Genomic DNA, 21,921 nt, shown 5'->3' on the forward strand with positions numbered 1-21,921 from the left:
ATTGACTTGGCCATTCCAAAACATTAACTTTATTCTTTTTTAACCATTCTTTGGTAGAACGACTTGTGTGCTTAGGGTCGTTGTCTTGCTGCATGACCCACCTTCTCTTGAGAGGCTACATCCACACGACAACGGCAACGAGATGTTATTTAAAAAAATATCGCGTCCAAATGGGCAACGATCAGTAAAATATCAGGTCTATATGGCAACGCAACGCTTGCTGAAAACGATGCAATACACATGCCACACCTCTAGGGGCGCTGTAAGACGGTCCCTTCGGAGACACCAGAACAATAGAAGAAGTAAGGACGCATGCGCATAAACTATTATGCGCGAGACTTCATATTAGCCACAAAGTCAGGAAAATCTGTTCGTAAAATTACATTATAATGACCAAATACAATGAAAAGTATTTTTCCAGTCTCACCTGTGAAAGGTAATCCCATGTGATCTCATTTGGATGGTAAACCTGTTGGTACAGTTAAACGCAGCTAATCTTTATTCTCCGCTTTGACCTATCCAATATGGCAGCGAGGATGACGTATGATTCTATGCGGAAGGCAGCGTCTTTAATGGTCCGGAATAAATTGAATGCTACACGTTGATGGATTAATTTGTTGTTTCTCACCTGTGAAAGGTAATCCCATGTGATCTCGTTTGGATGGTAAACCTGTTGGTACAGTTAAACGCAGCACATGAATCTTTATTCTCCGCTTTGACCTATCCAATATGGCGGCGAGGATGACGTATGATTCTACGCGGAAGGCGGCGTCTTTAATGGTCCGGAATAAATTGAATGCTACACGTTGATGGATTAATTTGCTCTTCTACGCCCTTTTTGAGGAATGTATTGTAGGACTTAAACCAACATCTGAAGAGGTGAGATCGCTCCTTTTTTTTTCCCTATTTTTGCTGGCGGGATTGACTCTGCCCTAAGGGCAGAGTCTCTCTCTCTCTCTCTCTCTCTCTCTCACTTTGCACCATTACACAATAAATATTCACAGTGAAAATATTTTGTAAGCGTGTTTCATGAACCAAGTTATAGGATTTGTTGACAACTCGCATCGAGTTCGTTACACTTCTACCCGGCGTGAAGCACTCACAGTCATGTGGTTGTGACATCATCGTAAACAAATCCATTCTACTCATCCAGACGACTTCACAACGGCAACGTTGCCAGATCTTTCCACTCTGGAACCCGTTCTCAAAAAGATTGCGTTTTGGGCACCCAAAACGCCGGTGCCGTGTGGACGCCAGGCCTAAACGATAAGCAATTGTATCGGAGTCACCTGAATCCATTGCCGTGTGGACAGGGCCTCAGTTCATGGACAGATGTCCTGACATTTTCCTTTAGAATTCGCTGGTATAATTCAGAATTCATTGTTCCATTAATGATGGCAAGCTGTCCTGGCCCAGATGCAGCAAAACAGGCCCAAACCCTGATACTACCACCACCATGTTTCACAGATGGGATAAGGTTCTTATGCTGGAATGCAGTGTTTTGCTTTCTCCAAACATAACGCTTCTCATTTAAACCAAAAAGTCTATTTTGGTCTCATCTGTCCACAAAACATTTTTCCAATAGCCTTCTGGCTTGTCCACGTGATCTTTAGCAAACTGCAGACGAGCAGCAATGTTCTTTTTGGAGAGCAGTGGCTTTCTCCTTGCAACTCTGCCATGCACGTCATTGTTGTTCAGTGTTCTCCTGATGGTGGACTCATGAACATTAACATTAGCCAATGTGAGAGAGGCCTTCAGTTGCTTAGAAGTTACCCTGAGGTCCTTTGTGACCTCGCCGACTATTACACACCTTGCTCTTGGAGTGATCTTTGTTGGTTGACCACTCCTGGGGAGGGGAACAATGATCTTGAATTTCCTCCATTTGTACACAATCTGGCTGACTGTGGATTGGTGGAGTCCAAACTCTTTAGAGATGGTTTTGTAACCTTTTCCAGCCTGATGAGCATCAACAACACTTTTTCTGAGGTCCTCAGAAATCTCCTTTGTTTGTACCATGATACACTTCCACAAACATGTGTTGTGAAGATCAGACTTTGATCAATCCCTGTTCTTTAAATAAAACAGGGTGCCCACTCACACCTGATTGTCATCCCATTGATTGAAAACACCTGACTCTAATTTCACCTTCAAATTAACTGCTGATCCTAGAGGTTCACATACTTTTGCCACTCACAGATATGTAATATTGGATCATTTTCCTCAATAAATAAATGACCAAGTATAATATTTTTGTCTCATTTGTTTAACTGGGTTCTCTTTATCTACTTTTAGGACTTGTGTGAAAACCTGATGATGTTTTAGGTCATATTTATGCAGAAATATAGAAAATTCTAAAGGGTTCACAAACTTTCACGCACCACTGTACGTGTAACAGTGTGTCACTTTTACATAAAATGTTCAAATTTTTGGTTGCAGTCTCCACATTACCTTCAAAATCTGACCAAAGGAGTGTTGCACATATATTGTATAAGGAAATACACTTTGCACTGTAGAAGCTTATAGCTTTAGAAATATGTGGTGTATATCCACTATGTGATATATAGTGGAACGTAATATAGGAGGAAGGTGCTTACTAGCTGTACTGGAAGAGGGATTTGTTTTGGGGGTATCAGCTTGGGTGGCTGGTGAGTCTACCCAAAATACACTCCGACCCACTTCCAGAGATGGCCGACGAAGAAGGCTGTGTACCGAGTTTCTGTAACACACACACACACACACACACACACACATACATATATATATATATATATATATATATATATATATATATATATATATATATATATATACGTATATTAGAACTGTGCACTAGATCTGACATTTAGTGCTTTTACTTTTTGAATGGAGGAACAAAATTATCTCTCCAACATAATTCTCCATTAGCAAGCTTTTATATAATAATCCTGCAGGCTGGAAATTATGCCTCTACAACCCCAATTCCAAAAAAGTTGGTATAAACTGTAAATAAAAACAGAAATCGATAATTTACAAATTAGGGAAACCCTATATTTCATTGAAAACAGTACAAAGACAACATATCAAATGTTGAAACTGATATATTTTTTAAAATATATGCTCATTTTGAATATGATGTCAGCAACATGTTTCAAAAAAGTTGGGACAGGGGTGTGTTTACCACTGTGTTGCATCACCTCTACTTTTAACAACACTCTGTAAACATTTGGGAACTGAGGAGACAAATTGCTGTAGTTTTGAAAGAGAGATGTTCTCCCATTCTTGCCTGATATACAATTTCAGTTGCTCAATAGTTCGAGATCTCCTTTGTGGTATTTTGCGCTTCATAATGCGCCAAATGTTTTAAATGGGAGACAGGTCTGGACTGCAGGCAGGCCAGTTTAGCACCCGGACTCTTACTACAGAGCCATGCAGTTTTAATATGTGCAGAAAGCAGTTTGGCATTGTCTTGCTGAAAGAAGGAAGGCCTTCCCTGAAAAAGATTTTGTCTGGATGGCAAAATATTGTAAAAGAGTTCAGGCCCAGAGAAGGTGGCGGTGTTTCTGGATATTGTTTATATCTGGTTTTAACTTGCATTTGTGGATGCAGTAATGAACTGTTTTCACAGACAATGGTTTTCTGAAGTGTTCCTGAGCCCATACACTGATTTCCACTACAGACACGTGTCTGCTTTTAATGCAGTGTCTCCTGAGGGCCTGAAGATCACAGGCATCCAACATCAGTATTCAGCCTTGTCTCTTGCATACAGAGATTTCTCCAGATTCTCTGAATCTTTTAATGATATTATGTACCATAGATGATGTGATCCACAAATTCTTCGCAATTTTTCATTGAGGAACGTTATTCTTAAATTGTTGCACTGTTTGCCCATGCAGTCTTTCACAGAGTGGTGAACCCCTCCCCATCTTTACTTCTGAGAGACTCCGCCTCTCTGAGATTCTCTTTTTACACCCAATCATGTTAGTGGCCTGTTGCCAGTTAACCTAATTAGTTTTTTTTTTTAGCATTACACAACTTTATCAGTCTTTTGTTGCCCCGTCCCAACTTTTCTGAAACATGTTGCTGACATCAAATTCAAAATGAGCATATATTTTTCAAAAAACAATAAAATTTCTCATTTTTAACATTTGATATGACGTCTTTGTACTATTTTCAATGAAATATAGGGTTTCCATGATTTGCAAATTCATCACATTCTGTTTGTATTTACAGTGTACACAGTGTCCCAACTTTTTTGGAATCGGGGTTGTATTATTTTATACAAGACTTTTTACAATGAAAACAAATCGCTCACTTAATTCATTAAACCATATCACTAACAAGAATAAATAATGTTCTCAAGGAACTTGAATGATCTTGTGATATAATACAAATCTCAACTTCCTTAAAAGTGAAAACAGTTGCAAACTGCATTATCAAAATTGCATGTTCAAAAAAAAAGATCATGCCTTTATTTTTCAAAAGATAAAACAGCACCATTATTACACACTCTTATACTTTATGATTACCTCAACCAAGTATTTTCTTCTGTATTTTAGTTATTCTATTAAGAGACTTGAATCCTGCACTCACTGTATCTCAATGAGCGGATGTTTAATTGACACATTGAGTGGGCTTGCTTGTACAGGAACATTGGCAGCTTCTACTCCAACCAGACCAGACGGAATCTTCATCATGGGCAGGAAGTTTGCTACAGCAAAACAAAACCAAACACGGCTGAATCAGCACCCGACTGTGATTATGCAACCTGAGAAAAGAGCTGAACTTAAAAAAAAAAAAAACAGCAACAAACATATACATACATAGCACAAATTGAAACCGTACTTGGAGTGAGGTGCCCATATGAGTGAGACAATGAGGAGTGCAACTGTATCAGATGAATCTTGTTGGTGGATTTGTTGGGCTTTCGGAAATCTTTTTTTTTAAAATGAATCATTGTGACCACAATATGATGGCGTACTTTTTCAATATGTAAAACTATATAAGGTGTAAAAACCAGAGGAAGGAAATAAATGACATTATAAATGACAATGCATGGTAGAGTAGTCAGTGAAACCATAAAATGTTCCACTCAACTTAAACGCTCTAACGAAGTGGAATGTAATGCAGGGCAAGGTGTTATCACATCACAGCATGTCTAAAGTAACCAGTAGGTGCTTCATTGTTAGCAGCAGAGACTCAGGAAACCCCCCAAACAGCTTAAAACTAAGATTAGAACCTCTGATTTTTGCAACGAAATGATAAATTTTTTTTACAAAAATGAAGTGTGTGAATTAATAAATGTCACGCCTGCACTTGCTCGCACTCAAGACTCCACTTCCCAGAATTCGCAACGGCCTTCAAATATGGCTGCTGCGGACTACACTAGCCACACATGCCTGTTCCTGATCACAGCCTCAGTCATAGCCAGACTATTTAAGGACTCTGTTGACAGTTTGTCATCGTGAAGTAAACACTCAGTATTCCCTTGCCTGACTTTACCAAGCCTTGGTCATTCATGCTGATATTCTCGTTTACCAATTTAGTTTGTACTTTCATTTTTGCACTTTGTCTCTGCCTCTAATATTCAGTTTGTGCCTCGCCTGACCATTGCCTGTTTGTTGACTCTGCTTTTGCTTGTTGTTTTGGATTTGTCTGCCGACTTTGCCTCATTAAATTCTCACCTGCTTTTCCATCCATCTGTCACCTGCGTTCCTGACATTATCCTTTATACAAGAGAATTCCCCAAAATGATTTCTCTAACAGCAACTCTGACATCGTGCCAGCTGTAATTCCAATCACAGGTTTGTATTAATGCACTCTTCAATATATTATCAAATGTGCAATATCTTGTTCACAGGGCCATGTACAAGATATGCACTACACAACCTAATATTAACAATAAATGGATTACTGCAAAGGGGCGGCACGGTGGTGTAGTGGTTAGCACTGTTGCCTCACAGCAAGAAGGTTCTGGGTTCGAGCCCAGGGGCCTTTCTGTGTGGAGTTTGCATGTTCTCTCCGTGTCTGCGTGGGTTTCCTCCGGGTGCTCCGGTTTCCCCCACAGTCCAAAGACATGCAAGTTAAGCTAATTGGTGGCTCTAAATTAACCATAGGTGTGAGTGTGAATGGTTGTTTGTCTCTATGTGTCAGCCCTGCGATGACCTGGCGACTTGTCCAGGGTGTACCCCGCCTCTCGCCCATAGTCAGCTGGGATAGGCTCCAGTTTGCATGTGACCCTGCACAGGATAAGCGGTTACAGATAATGGATGGATAGGTTACTAGTATTTAACAAAGAAAAACATATAATCTTTGATATTGTGGCATTTTCTGTCAGGAGACACTGATTTAACATTTATGGACGGTATCTCCAATGTCAGCACTTTGTCACATTCAGAGATAAAACTGTTCTTTTAAGTTTTCCGCCGAAAGTAAAGACTAGGAACGGAGGCTATTGTTGGTAACAAGATGCATTTTTGTCTTATGAACGAAATTAGAAAGAGAAAAAAGAGAGGTGAGAGAGGAAATGACTTTAGAATATGCATGAGAACAGGAACTAATTTTAACAGGAATAAATGTAATTATAAACAGATAGAAATTACAGCATGTTGTTTAATAAATAAACAGTGTTGGCATTGGGCATTTTTGCTCCTGTACTTTAGTTTAGCAAACTGCAGACAAGCAGCAATGTTCTTTTTGGAGAGCAGTGGCTTTCTCCTTGCAACCCTGCCATGCACACCATTGTTGTTCAGTGTTCTCCTGATGGTGGACTCATGAACATTAACTTTAGCCAATGTGAGAGAGGCCTTCAGTTGCTTAGAAGTTACCCTGGGGTCCTTTGTGACCTCGCCGACTATTACACGCCTTGCTTTTGGAGTGATCTTTGTTGGTCGACCACTCCTGGGGAGGGTAACAATGGTCTTGAATTTCCTCCATTTGTACACAATCTGTCTGACTGTGGATTGGTGGAGTCCAAACTCTTCAGAGATGGTTTTGTAACCTTTTCCAGCCTGATGAGCATCAACAACGCTTTTTCTGAGGTCCTCAGAAATCTCCTTTGTTCGTGCCATAATACACTTCCACAAACATGTGTTGTGAAGATCAGACTTTGATAGATCCCTGTTCTTTAAATAAAACAGGGTGCCCACTCACACCTGATTGTCATCCCATTGATTGAAAACACCTGACTCTAATTTCATCTCATCTCATTATCTCTAGCCGCTTTATCCTATTCTACAGGGTCGCAGGCAAGCTGTACTACCCCAAGCCTACCCCAGCTGACTATGGGCGAAAGGCGGGGTACACCCTGGACAAGTCGCCAGGTCATCACAGGGCTGACACATAGACACAGACAACCATTCACACTCACATTCACACCTACGGTCAATTTAGAGTCACCAGTTAACCTAACCTGCATGTCTTTGGACTGTGGGGGAAACCAGAACACCCGGAGGAAACCCACAAGGACACGGGGAGAACATGCAAACTCCGCACAGAAAGGCCCTTGCCGGGCACGGGGCTCGAACCCAGAACCTTCTTGCTGTGAGGCGACAGCACTAACCACTACACCACCGTGCCGCCCAACTCTAATTTCACCTTCAAATTAACTACTAAACCTAGAGGTTCACATACTTTTGCCACTCACAGATATGTAATATTGGCTCATTTTCCTCAATAAATAAATGACCAAGTATAATATTTTTGTCTCATTTGTTTAACTGGGTTCTCTTTATCTACTTTTAGGACTTGTGTGAAAATCTGATGATGTTTTAGGTCATATTTATGCAGAAATATAGAAAATTCTCAAGGGTTCACAAACTTTCAAGCACCACTGTAGAATGTCTATTGTTTTCCTATAAAAGAACACCTTGTTTTTTATTCCTTGTGTAATACTTATATGTAAAGGCATAGTGTATCTGGACATGTGAGCAAAATATTAACAAACATACAAATGTCTATCTGCATGAAGTTAGTCAAACAATAGTTTGAGCTCAGAAAAGCCTACAATGAGGTTTGCATTCATGTGCAGATATACGATTACACAATAAAGTATTTTAGAGTTATTACTCTGCGCCAAGTTCCTCTGGCAGGCCACCTGTTTAAGTGTTCCAGACATTTGTTTCTTCACTTCCTGTAATAGTCACTGCCATGTGAGTCTGCATCCGGCAGCTGTGCACTCATACAAGCCATCTCAAGATCAAATACTTTAATTCATAATCTGTCTCACTTCTTTGGCAACATAATATTATGTTCATAATTTGTATATGAGGCGGCACGGTGGTGTAGTGGTTAGCGCTGTCGCCTCACAGCAAGAAGGTCCGGGTTCGAGCCCCATGGCCGGCGAGGGCCTTTCTGTGCGGAGTTTGCATGTTCTCCCCGTGTCCGCGTGGGTTTCCTCCGGGTGCTCCGGTTTCCCCCACAGTCCAAAGACATGCGGGTTAGGTTAACTGGTGACTCTAAATTGACCGTAGGTGTGAATGTGAGTGTGAATGGTTGTCTGTGTCTATGTGTCAGCCCTGTGATGACCTGGCGACTTGTCCAGGGTGTACCCCGCCTTTCGCCCGTAGTCAGCTGGGATAGGCTCCAGCTTGCCTGCGACCCTGTAGAACAGGATAAAGCGGCTAGAGATAATGAGATGAGATGAGATGAGATGAGATTTGTATATGAATGGACATGCAAGTTGCTAAGACTGACATGCATGTGGTGATTTTACAGTGTAGGTCTTCACAGATTATAGATTACCATGCCTACAAGGGATGTGAATCAATTCAGGTCAAGTCAAGTTTATTTGTATAGCACTTTTAACAGCAGACATTGTTGCAAAGTAGCTTCACAGAAAAAGAAATACTTTAAACATATGAACTAATTTTATCCCATCTATCCATCACCACTTATCCTGTACAGGGTCACAGGTAAACTGGAGCCTATCCCAGCTGACTATGGGTGAGAGGTGGGGTACACCCTGGACAAGTCACCTGATCATTGCACAGCTGATCACACAGAGACAAACAACCATTCACACTCAATTTAGAGCCACCAATTAGCCTAACCTGCATATCTTTGGACTGTTGGGACAACCAGAGCAAACCCACGCAGACATGGGGAGAACACGCAAACTCCACACAGAAAGGCCCCTGTTGGCCACTGGGCTCGAACCCAGAACCCTCTTACTGTGAGGCAATAGTGCTAATCACTCCACCACTATGCCACCCTTAATTTTATCCCAAATAAATTTATTTATCCCTAATGAGCAAGCTTGAGGTTCCCTGAGATGACACGAGGAAGAAACCTTGAGAGGAACCAGACTCAAAAGGGAACCCATCCTCATCTGGGTGATAACAGACAGCATGATTATAAATAACTCTCTTCTATAACTGTGTCCTACAGTATATGGTCAAAAAGTGCAATTGTGTAACCAGGAAATTCATTATAATTTAACACAAAGTCTATTTTGATGAAGTTATAAACCGTTCACTGATGGAGACTTGAGTGCAAAACTGTTCATGACAACCAACTGCAGTCCTAAAGTTAGCATGACAATTGTAGTCCTCAGCCATCGTAGCAAAATTATAAGTGTCCAGAGCTGTCTTCTAAGTGTATCTTTTGACTGTCCATATGGGGCCGTCTTCTACAGGAGCGATGTGATGAGACTCCAGCCAATTAGCTAAAGAATCATTTTGCTATCGTTTATCTGGCGTGCCTCTAGTTCATGGACAGGAAATAAATGCAATTTGCAAGCAGTGCAGAAAAAAGCATCAAAGCAGTGCAGCAGCACCAGGACTACTACTCTACATCACAACACTTTCATTTACAGATGCACACCACACAACAATAAGAAAACAGCAAGGCAAAGGTTTGGACTGCTATTTATTTTTTACACCAACCAAAGAGTCCACAGACCTCCTGCTTGTTTATATTGTCTCACAAGACCAAGGTTAATTAATTCACCGTTCAAGATAATAAAGTCGGTACAAAGCAAAAGTAAATGCTACCAAAATTATGCCTTTCACGTCCAATGTCCTTTCTCCTTCAGTGAATTTGTTTTTCAGCTGGGGGAATGTTATTTGGTGTGACTGCTGCTTTAATTGAAAAAGTAGAAAAGTGTAGTTCTGCTTTAAAAATGAAAGTTAAAAAAAAGAAATAAACTAAGTGCATTAAACAGTAAAAAAAAAAATCAGAGTAATCAGCCTTTGCTTTTAAAATTCCATTAAAGCAATATGGCCTTTCGATTTCATAAAATCAGTGAAATTTAGCTCCCTTTGAAACTTAGTCACTGTGATATATGTTTACCGTATTTCTGCAATATCTAAAAAAAAAAAACCCCAGGCCATTCTGTGGCTGGGAAGTTATTTAATTTGAGGGAATTCCCTAGCAAATAATGTGCATGAAATTGCTTGTTGCACGCAATCAAGCAGACAGAGGAAGTCTGTGTGCGCATACGCAGGTTTACTTTCTTCTTCTTCTTTTTCTTTTCGTTCTTCTGTTGAGTTTTACGGCAGCTTGCATCCAGTGCTGCATTACTGCAATCTACAGGTTTACCTTGACCGTGCACTGACAGTTCCATCATTCTGTCACTAAACAAACAGCTGATCACACCAAGGTGCTCGCTGACCGCCGATATTTATTAGTTTGATCCTGTGTTTCCTTTTCTTCACAACATAACGTCTTTTCTTCTCGCTTTCTGTTACTGTAGTCGGTCTTTCACGTTTCATTCGCACACTCACGTCCTCCATTTTTCTCTCCTGTTTCAAATTTGTATCCCACAATGCCTTGCACAAACAGAGAAGCCCACCATGTGATGCATGATGTAGTATCTTGAATTGTGTCATGGTGAAGCAGGAAAAAAATAGCACAGAATTTAGGGGCACGTGGCCCTAAATTAATTAATTGTTCTGTTTAAAAAAATAAAATAAAATTGGAAGTCTGTGATTCGAATTCAGTAGCTTTCAGTCCACTAAACAAAAATAATTGGGTGTCAGGGAAAACTCTTTTTATGACCCACACTTGAAAAATCTGAAAGGTAGTCTACCTTTAATTACCGATATTTTGCTGTTGTGCAGTATTTTATAACGCAATCAGGGGGGCGTCATGGCTCAGGTGGATAAGATGCCATACCATAAATCCGGGGACCCGGGTTCGATTCCAACCTGAGGTCGTTTCCTGATCCCTCCCTGTCTCTCTCCCACTCATTTCCTGTCTCTACACTGTCCTATCCAATAAAGGTGAAAAAAGCCCAAAAAATATCTTTAAAAAAAAGAAATCAGTTAGAGGTTTGTTCCGAGCATCTTGAAGTCATGACAGTAAAGTAGTGGCCCAGTGGTTAAGGCTTTGGGCTACTGGTAGACAGCTGCGAGTTCAAATCCCAGCGCTCAAGCTGCCACTGCTGGCTTCTTGTTCAAGAACCTTAACCCTCAACTACTTAGTTGTGTCCTGTTTCAATTATAAATTGCTTTGGATAAAACGGTCTCCCAAATATAAAGCTGCCCTGAAATCCACAGGCTATACCTTCAAGGGCAGGTGTCCTTGAAGAACAGTGCACACCCCAGATCATTCTGAAAATAGAAATGTAAACTAAGCTTTTAAATCAGCAGCTAGGATTTTTAAAACTCTAAATCAATGTTAATCCACTCACAGTTATGCAACAGGATAAAATGGGGATTTTTTTCCAACAGACTATTGAGTAAGCAGAGTTCGAAATTGTTTGTTATGCAATAACTCTTTTAGTTTCTATATGACAAGTGTGCATTTTTCTAAATGCTTTTTTTAATCCACAACCAAATAATATTACAAACAGTCAGAATTTCAGTGCTCACCATTACGTGATATTTTGGTGATCTTATATTACTGTGACAATAAGAAAACAGGAGCCAATTGCTGGTCAAATTTACCAGTGAATTCCTGCAGCATAGTCTATATAACTGCAGTATCATTAACGTAATTACAGTGCAGAAAATAACTATTGCCCTTGAATGTGCTGAGATCAGAAAGATACAGAAATACATCCATAAAGCAATATTTTCAACCTGCTTGTAACTTAAGTACGAGACAGCAGCTAGCTTGATCAGGTTCGTATTGTTGGGCAGAAGCCTGGGAAAAATATATTGGATTTTACCCATGCATAACAGGTTTTTGGCTCGTATTTGCCTCACGTTTACTGGAACTCTCTGCATAATTAAAAACATTAAAGTCATTTCCAGGGAGCACAAAATACCCCAAGGACCCACACCCTCCTCCTGTTCTCATAAAACTTACAGATAAGGATAGCTCAGATTTAAAAACTGTGACCGTTCCAGAACTTAAAAAATACGTCTGTAACTCTGTGTTGAAGTATAGTGGGAAAAAAAATACTGCCTTAGACTAGTTATGACACAGTTTGAATAAGGGCGGAGATAGTTTTGGGATTGTGCAAATACGAGTCACATGACCATCAGTGATCAAGTCTGTAAAGGGGTTTTCCCATGCTTCCTGTGTATACTTTCCCAGATGTCTTCTGATTGCTACACACACATGCAGTTTCTGTCCTGCTTGAAGTGCTCCATAATTAGCCAAAATTATTTACAATGCCCTTAGATTAGGGGTGTGTACTATATTCTGGGCCATAATTGTAAACTTCCTTTTTGACAAAGTTTTAGCATACTGTGTATGAACTTTTCCAATTATGGATGTCACTTTATGGAGTGCGTTGCGTGTGCCGAAAGGACCAATCTAGGATTGGAATCATGTGTTGCTGTTTTTAATGCAATCAGCATGCTCATATAAAGACTTTGCAAACACCATGAGCTTTGCAAAGTATACTGTTGTGTCTCCCACATTTGTTTCCTATGTTATTCTGGTTTATGACACTGTTTTCTCATCTCATCTCTCATTATCTCTAGCCACTTTATCCTGTTCTACAGGGTCGCAGGCAAGCTGGAGCCTATCCCAGCTGACTACGGGTGAAAGGCGGGGTACACCCTGGACAAGTCGCCAGGTCATCACAGGGCTGACACATAGACACAGACAACCATTCACACTCACATTCACACCTACGGTCAATTTAGAGTCACCAGTTAACCTAACCTGCATGTCTTTGGACTGTGGGGGAAACCGGAGCACCCGGAGGAAACCCACGCGGACACGGGGAGAACATGCAAACTCCACACAGAAAGGCCCTCGCCGGCCACGGGGCTCGAACCCGGACCTTCTTGCTGTGAGGCAACAGCGCTAACCACTACACCACCGTGCCGCCCCACACTGTTTTCTGCTTCATTTATTTTTATGACCCTGTCTTTGCCTTATGTTTCTGTATATCAGGTGTATATCAGGTGTATATTCTGTACATCAGGTGTAACGTTAGATAGCTGTTTAAAACAATGGATGTACTGGGAAAGAACTGGTATGCCACGCAGTCCCACACCAGTGTGACGGTGCCTAAGCCAGGGTTGGTGTGGTTTCTTCAGCAGATAAGACTGGACATTCCGGCACCATATGATGGAGTGGAGGAGCCACCAAATGGTTTCTTGTTGGAGTGCAGTTTTTTTTATGATGACCTTGTGGAGCCTAAACCTCCGGCAAGCTTGTGGGTTGGCTGCATGATTTATTGACGAGTTAGTTGTTATTGATCGGTATGGGAAGGTTTTGCTGTGTTTTTAGATGTGCAAATTGTTCTGAATGAAACAAAGACATCAGATTTTTTAATTTACCAAAAGTAATTCATCAAAAAAAGTCAAAGTCCCTCTCATACCAGAATCTGGTTTTCCCAGGCAGTCTCCTGTCCCAGTACTAACCAGCTCTTTGAGGCATATGGGTACGGATCTCTGTTTCGATAGCCCTTGGCCTCTCGCCTATACAGCTAGAGTTACAGTGTGGGGCTAGTCCTCTGGTAACTGCGAGAGTTTGACTTCCCCACTCGCATCTGTATTGCAGCATGCCTTGCCACTTCATTTCCACAAAGGTAAGAATTCGAAGAAAAAAAATTAATTTCAGAACTGCAGCAAGGTGCTCATTCTTATCCAGTGATGTGAACATGAGCGTAAGAGATAAAGTGCAGTGAGGCACTCATGTTCACTTTACTGTATAAGAATGAGCACCTCGCTGCACTTTGTATGTTTGCAAGCCATTTTCCCTTGTATGTTTAGAAATCTTTCTTGTTTTTCCCCCCTGACGATGAATTACTTTTGGTAACTTAAAAAATCTGATGTGTTTGTTTTGTTCAGAATGAGCTGCACATCTAAAAACATAGCAAAACCTTCCCATACCAATCAATAACAACTAACTTGGCACTACAAAGCACTACAAGCTGCCTCCTGTCATGGCAGCATAGTTACCATTGCTATGGGGGTCCTGTGACGGTGCAAAGCCTCGATCAGTGTGCTCATATAAGGACTCTGCAAACACCATGAACTTCGCAAAGTATACTGTTGTGTCTCCCATGTTTACTGTGGGTGGTAGAAATGGGCAACTGGACTTGCTTGAAAATTCTTGAAAACGTTTCACCTCTCGTCCAAAAGGCTTCCTCAGTTCTGTCTGACTAATAGGGAGACTGTGAGAGTTTGACTTCCCCACTCGCATCTGTATTGCAGCATGCCTTGCCACTTCATTTCCACAAAGGTAAGAATTCGAAGAAAAAAAAATAGTGCAAATGAGCGAGGTAAAGTGAAATGTGCAGTCCCTGAGTTCAGTGTGTTAATGATTTGAAAAAAAAAAACCAGTCAAGGGCACTTGAGGTATAGCAGGTAAACATGAAATAAGCAGCCACTTTATCCTGTTCTACAGGGTTGCAGGCAAGCTGCAGCCTATCCCAGCTGACTACGGGCGAAAGGCGGGGTACACCCTGGACAAGTCGCCAGGTCATCACAGGGCTGACACATACAGTAGACACAGACAACCATTCACACTCACATTCACACCTACGGTCAATTTAGAGTCACCAGTTAACCTAACCTGCATGTCTTTGGACTGTGGGGGAAACCGGAGCACCCGGAGGAAACCCACGCGGACACGGGGAGAACATGCGAACTCTGCACAGAAAGGCCCTCGCCGGCCACGGGGCTCGAACCCGGACCTTCTTGCTGTGGGGCGACAGCGCTAACCACTACACCACCGTGCCGCCCCAAGTCAACTTTATTGTCAAATATGCTATACATGCTTGACATACAGCACAGATGAAATTTCAGTCCTCTCTGACCCAAGGTGCAAACAGGCAATGCAATAAATAAAAATAAAAATAGAATAATTGAAAAAACAAACAAACAATATAAACAGTATAAACACTCTAGATAGGAACTCGACATAGACTAAACACTCAGACAAACAATATAAACAGTATAAATAAACAGTATAAACACTAGATAAGAACTATTATCTAAATATTGGTGAAATAAATTATAAATAAATAAATATATTTATTTCATTGGTGAAAAAAATATATTTCACCAGTGTGATAACATATCACATTGGTGAAATATATTTATGGTTTCTTAAACTGAGGAGTCAAAGTATGTAAAAGGCACAAAACTCTGTTTCTTTCCTTTTTCTGGATGATGATCATCATCATCTTCTTCTCCCTTGTCCAGCACTGTTGCCAGGTCAGGGCTCATGTGGACCCTATTGATCCACATGTCAATTAATTGGAAAAACGTAAAAACATAGTTTTACGCCTGGATGCCTTTTCTGCGCTTGGGAAACAGCCATTCGCACACACATTCACACCTATGGGCAATTTAGAGTAGCCAGTTAACCAAACCTGCATGTTTTTGGATGGTGGGCAAAACCGGAGCACCTAGAGGAAACCCATGCAGATACGAGAAGAACATGCAAGCTGCACGCAAAAAGGCCCCTGTCAGCTGCTGGGCTCGAACCCAGAACCTTCTTGCTGTGAGGCAACAGTGCTAACCACTACACCACCCCTTCCTTTTTCTGTATGCTTGCCAGAATTCACCCACAGCAATATCACCTGGGTTTCCCCAGACCACCGCACATACCATGTGAAATTACTTCCAGATGAATTTTCACTTTCTATATAGCTGCTTGTCTAGCACATGGAAGACAGTCTCACATCCCTACTAAAAAATTCCCAAAACTATACAAATGCAATGTTTGTGAGTGCCATGCTGCATCATGTGTTTGTCGTTTTGTGATTTATTAATCATGTGATAGTTCTTTTGTTCTTACCAGGGCAGGTGTCTAAATACTGCTGGCCATCCTCTGTGGGCTTCTCTGGCATTGGCAGTGGGGAGTCTGTGCCTAGCTGTTCTCTGTGCTGCCAGCGTCTTAGCTGCAGCTGCTGGAGCCAGTACATCTTGGCATCTCTGTTTGCTGCCTGAAACCAGATGCTTTATTGAGACACAATGCAGCTGTTCACAGAGACAATTTAAGCCTTAAGGGAATGTACAGTATCATATATATTTGCTACATGATACACTGAAGCAGAGGATAACAAAGTTGGAAAACTTAGCATTATTCAAAACTCGACTCAACAGTTGTAGGTAGTTAACGTATTCCCTTAGATATTCCTTTACAAAGTATTGTTAACTTGTTTTACACACATTGCCATGATCTCATCTCATCTCATTATCTGTAGCCGCTTATTCCTGTTCTACAGGGTCGCAGGCAAGCTGGAGCCTATCCCAGCTGACTACGGGCGAAAGGCGGGGTACACCCTGGACAAGTCGCCAGGTCATCATAGGGCTACATTGCCATGATATAAAAGTTTATATTATATGGACACAAGTGTTTTACTGGGAAATACACCACTCGTATTTTTCATATGAGCTACATCCAGGACATGGAGAACCAAAACAGTGAGATAAATCTCTATTTTTTTCGCAGTCCAAATCCTGCACTCTGATTGGCTGGTGAGCGGGTCCGTATCCTACGATATGGACCCCAGTTACGGACCCCGGTTATGGACCTCTGGCGACTCGCTCGTTCACAACAACAACAAACATAGTAGCAATTTTTGTCAACATTTATCTTTTTTATAAGATTTATTTATAAGATTATCAAAAATCTTATAAATTTTTGCCAGTATTTCTCAGGAGAATAGCATTAATTTTACAGCATGGACAGCGATAATGTCAGTGTTCACAGCGAAAGTGAGTTTTACTATCCTGAGGAAGAAAAAATAAAAGAAAACATTTCAGGCGAAAGCTAAAAACCTGTAACTAATTGCTAAAGCCGAGCAAAAATATGGCTGAATCCTGAATGAGTCAATTTTGTATAAATAGGGGACTACATAGGTGGCAAAATGTAGTTTTTTTCCTGCCATGGAAGTGCACTTGTATACCGAGGAGGAAGCCATTTGCATTACAGCCGTGAATGAGGATTTAAAATGGCGGCTCGCCTCGGCTCGGTTTTCCCTTTCGGGCGTTCTCGTTTTCTGTTAGAATTTGGTAAAGAAAAAAATTAATATATTATTCACCAGGTTAAGGTCGGGTTGTATGGTGAAATACCATGACCTCGGCCTTGAATACTGACCTCGGCCCAGAGGGCCTCGATCAGTACTTTCAAGAGCTCGGTCACGGTATTTCACAATACGGACCTCCCAGCTGGTAAATAACACATATATACTGTATGTCACTCGTGAGGAAATCGATTAATTGTTTTGATAAATTCGGGTACTTTTTGTTTGTGAATGTGTCTGTAGAATAAAAACAAAATCACACATTGGCTTGAAGATATGAAGCTTATCTTCTCGTGTTGAAAAACTCGCATTTTTCATATGAAATACACTGCGGCTCTGAGTGACGTATTTCCCATTATTATAGACACAGGACACTTTTTCAATGGAATAAAAAGATGTATTCTATTTCCTTCTAGCAAGTTTCATTCATTTGGTTTGATAACGTGCAATATTGTTAGCATATCGCTTATCCTACGTGTATTACATCACGCTACCCAGTGGAGAACGAGCATTGAATATGGTTTACGATACTGCATGGTTGTAAAGACAACATGATGTCACACATAGGAGCTGATGCAAATATTCAACGAGAAAGTTTTCTGCTGCACATGTGCAGAAGCATTTCTTTATTCACCAGGAAAGAGAAAGATGCGTTGAACACCCGAAAGGCTACCAAAACTTTATTAGATATTCTTCACACATATTTACAAGAGAAAAACATACCAATAGACATTGAAAAACTGGAAAAGAGGCATGTCGTAGATGTAATACTTCTGTGCTAGCGAGCAACTGTGACAATTTTGTAAACAAACATGGCCACCAGGTTTGCTTCATTAAATGCAGAAGACTTTGAGAGAATTTTGAAAAAGAAAGACATGTTGAACACCTGAAAGAAATGTATAATAATAATAATAATAATAATAATAATAATATTGGCTGGCTTTTTTTTCATGGTATATCAGATATTTTCCATTCAGCTAGCATGATATTGAACTCATCTTCAACTTGTTCAGTATCATGCTAGCTGAATGGAATATATCTGGTATGCCACTCAACGCCAGCCAATATTATTTAAATATTTCACTTTGATGATGTCACTCCCAGTGTTTTCCCACTGACTAGATGCACATTGTCAAAATGGTGAACTGGTTCAAAGTTAAAATTCTTTTGATTAACTTGCGTATTTTTTTTTTGTAGATGTATCCATATAATATAAAGAAAATTACACGGTTGTGCAAAGATATGAAGTTTATTTTCTCTGGTTGAAAATATTTTCACTTGTTCACTTCACTCACTCGTGAATATGTTCACCACTCGAAAATAAACTCCACATCTTCGCACAAACACATAATATCCTTTCTCTCTCTCTCTCTCTCTCTCTCTCTCTATATATATATATATATATATATATATATATATATATATATATATATATATATATATATAAACTCATAATAACACATTAATCAAATGACCAATAGCATTGATACCCATGAAAGAAACTTTTCTGTCCTAAATATTAATTCAACCTCTGCATAAAACTCATAAAACTGCATACAAACCCTTATAAAACTACATGCTGATTCAATCTTGAGATATACACATTATTACCTCATCCGGGACGGAGTCTACCAAGGGGTGAGGTATTGTTTTTGGTGGGGTTTGTTTGTTTGTTAATGATATTACAGGAAAACGGCTTCATGAAACTTTCAGGATAGATGGGCATTGGTCTCAAATAGAACCTCCAACATTTTGAGGGTCATCCAGTCAAGGTCAAGGTCACCAAAAAAGTAAAAAAAAAAATTTTTTTTGCGATATCTTCCTTCATATTCATTCAGATGTCTTCTGATTGGCTGAGAGCAGTATGGTGTGTTCTGATTGGCTGAGAGCAGTATGGTGTGTTCTGATTGGCTGAGAGCAGTATGGTGTGCAAATGAAAATCAGAATCAGAACCAAGTTTATTGGCCAAGTATGTTCACACACAAGGTCAAAATCAAGGTCAAGGTCACCAAAAAGGTCAAAATCATTTTCTCTGGATATTTTCCTTCATATTCATTATAAGTGCTACCGGGTGAGGCTTGTTTTGCCTGGCAATATTTGTTAATCTTGTTTTACTCCTTATGGCATTTGCTGCAGTATCATCCCCACCACCTTTGGATCAGTAATGCATTCCGGTCTGTGGCTGTGAGTGTGATAATGTTCAGATGATCATGAAGCATGTGGAAGTTGCTGTATCCTATTAAAGGCTCTATGACACAATTCTATTAAAAGGACAAGTGAATACCAGAGAATTTGTATTACTAACCATAATATAGTGTCACGTCAAAGGGAGTGTCAGTTATGTTCATGAGAAGAGAAGACATTTCTTCATTTCAGGCCTTGGAGTATACCACGAGCATGATTTCCTGCTTGGTATCGACATGTTGCAACATATCAAAGACTAAGCAAACATGAATCCAAGGGCAACCACTTTACTCATTCCAAACATGACAAAACAGGACAAATCAGTGAAGTACTGGCTATAAAATAGTACTAAAGGGATGCATTTTTCTTTTGCAAAGTACAAACTGTGTAAACGGTACTCTTAAAGATATAACAGTGATCCTATAGATACAAAGACGTACCCCGGGGGAGCCAGTCTGCAGAGGTGGACAGTAACAAAGTACATTTACTTGAGTACTATACTTAAGTACACTTTTTGATTATCTGTACTTGAGTGGTTTTTTTTGGAAACTTATGACTTTAACTTCACTACATTTGAAAGGCAAATATCGTAATTTTCACTCCACTACATTTCTATCAAGGTCCTCGTTACTCGTTACTATGAAGCAGCTTTGAAAGTGGATGGTTTTTTCTTTTCTTTTCTAAAATGTGCTTGTTTTTTTCCCAGGTGACACTGAGACAGACTATCAGTAATCACTCGGGTCACGTCACATCCATAGACTGTATAAAATCAAGTTCAATTATTTCTCCGCAGCATTATTTAAACACGATCAGTTGATGGCAGAATGGAAGGAGGCGGTTCTTCTGGGGAACGCACGCACTCATGGCCCATGAACCCGTGTTTCAGTTTTCTAAAAGGATTAAAGATTCATTTTGTTTTAAATGTTTGCTTTGTTTGCCGAAAACGAACCACAACACAGCCTACAAAAACTCGCCGTCCAACCTGCAGAAGCATATTGAGGTATATAAACGTTTTATTCCAAGAGAAAGCTTGCAATGAAGTTGTCTGTGCTTTTAGAGCTAGCGATAACGTTGCAATAGATATGCAGTCTGGTTAGTCAAACGACTTTCTATGGATTTGCCCGTCAAGTTGCCATCGTCTTGTTCACGGCTAACGTTAACACATAGCTAGTTAAATTGGACACTGTTAGTTAGCTAACATGAATAACGTTAACTTATCTGAAGTCCTTTCAGAAATATGTTTTAGCATAATCTTGCCAAATAAACAGAATGTAGAAATCTTTCTTTTCCAGTAGTGTTAGCTACCCAATATGATTTGGAGTTTGAAAAGAGTTTGCTAGCATGTCAGGTGGAGCTTCACTGACTAGCTAGCTTAACGTTAAACCACCATGATGGCACAGCATGCGCTCATTTTGTGAATTCACATTTTTGTCTTTGGTAACGGCGTTCGGTTTTGTAAACGTTGTGGCAATAATACAACGATGTGTTGACAAAATGTACTTTTAATACTTAAGTATTTTTAAAAGCAAGTACTTCAGTACTTTTACTTAAGTAAAAATTTGACTGGACAACTTTCACTTGTATCGGAGTAACATTTGACTAGTGGGATCTGTACTTTGACTTAAGTAATGAAGTTGGGTAGTTTGTCCACCTCTGCCAGTCTGGGGTCAGTGTTTATGCTTCATCCCAGTTTAGTACCTTTTTTTCTGAGAGTATTAAATAAGGGACAAAACAAAACCAGATGTGCTGTTTTAGGAAAATAAAACAATGGTTTAAGTGTTTTATTACTTTTATTCCTCTTATAATCATAGCAGTTTACCAACAATGACGTTTTTTAGATTTCTTAACGAACGTCACCATACTTTTTATCTGATTATAGCTACAGTCGATGTTGGGAGACATCCACAAAACAAGTTAATTCCTGTTATCAGTTATAGCATCTTAGCAATGATAAGCAGTTGTTCCCTCGCAAGCCTTTCTTCTCTCTCTCTCTCTCTCTCTCTCTCTCTCTCAGTTAATAAGACAAAAAACAGCATACAAACTGGAAGGCAAAAATTCCCCTGTCCTGAAGACCTTCTTGTGATGGAAAACTTACTGACTGACAATGGTAAAGTACTGACACTGGAGACTGACACTCTACAAATGTAAAATAAAGGTCTCCTTACAAAAATCTTCACCATATAAAGAATTACATGTTTTTCTTTGTTAAATAACACCACTTTTTTAAAAAAATCCATTACTTATTAGGCTTAGATTATGTGGCATGTTTGTGATACAAGTGGGCTGTTACTATAGAAATATGAGCTGTTATTATTGAAACTATAACATATTAGAATGAGCACAATAATATAAACATATTAATATACATGAGAATGTGC

The 21,921-nt window shown here is 40.0% G+C and overlaps 2 protein-coding genes across 4 annotated transcripts in view; one reads left to right on the forward strand and one right to left on the reverse strand.

Annotated features, from left to right (window-relative positions):
* tbc1d2 (TBC1 domain family, member 2) overlaps positions 1-21,921 on the reverse strand; it is a 61,308-nt gene that overhangs the window by 29,700 nt on the left and 9,687 nt on the right. For both annotated transcript variants that reach the window (XM_060915115.1, XM_060915114.1), the window contains exons 3-5: positions 16,129-16,276; positions 4,570-4,687; positions 2,595-2,716 (exon numbers count right to left, since the gene is read on the reverse strand). In XM_060915115.1, coding sequence (XP_060771098.1) covers positions 2,595-2,716; positions 4,570-4,687; positions 16,129-16,276 — 388 coding nt within the window. The remainder of the gene's footprint in view (positions 1-2,594; positions 2,717-4,569; positions 4,688-16,128; positions 16,277-21,921) is intronic.
* elp1 (elongator acetyltransferase complex subunit 1) overlaps positions 20,353-21,921 on the forward strand; it is an 86,027-nt gene continuing 84,458 nt past the window's right edge. Inside the window, exons 1-2 of one of the 2 annotated variants that reach the window (XM_060915111.1) lie at positions 20,353-20,543; positions 21,558-21,650. The gene's annotated coding sequence lies outside the window, so the exon portion shown is untranslated. Of the gene's footprint in view, positions 20,544-21,551; positions 21,651-21,921 lie in introns of those variants that run through there. The other variant, XM_060915112.1, reaches the window with a different exon arrangement.

The sequence above is a fragment of the Neoarius graeffei genome, chromosome 2, assembly GCF_027579695.1.
Source record: "Neoarius graeffei isolate fNeoGra1 chromosome 2, fNeoGra1.pri, whole genome shotgun sequence".
In the NCBI taxonomy this organism is placed as follows: domain Eukaryota; kingdom Metazoa; phylum Chordata; class Actinopteri; order Siluriformes; family Ariidae; genus Neoarius; species Neoarius graeffei.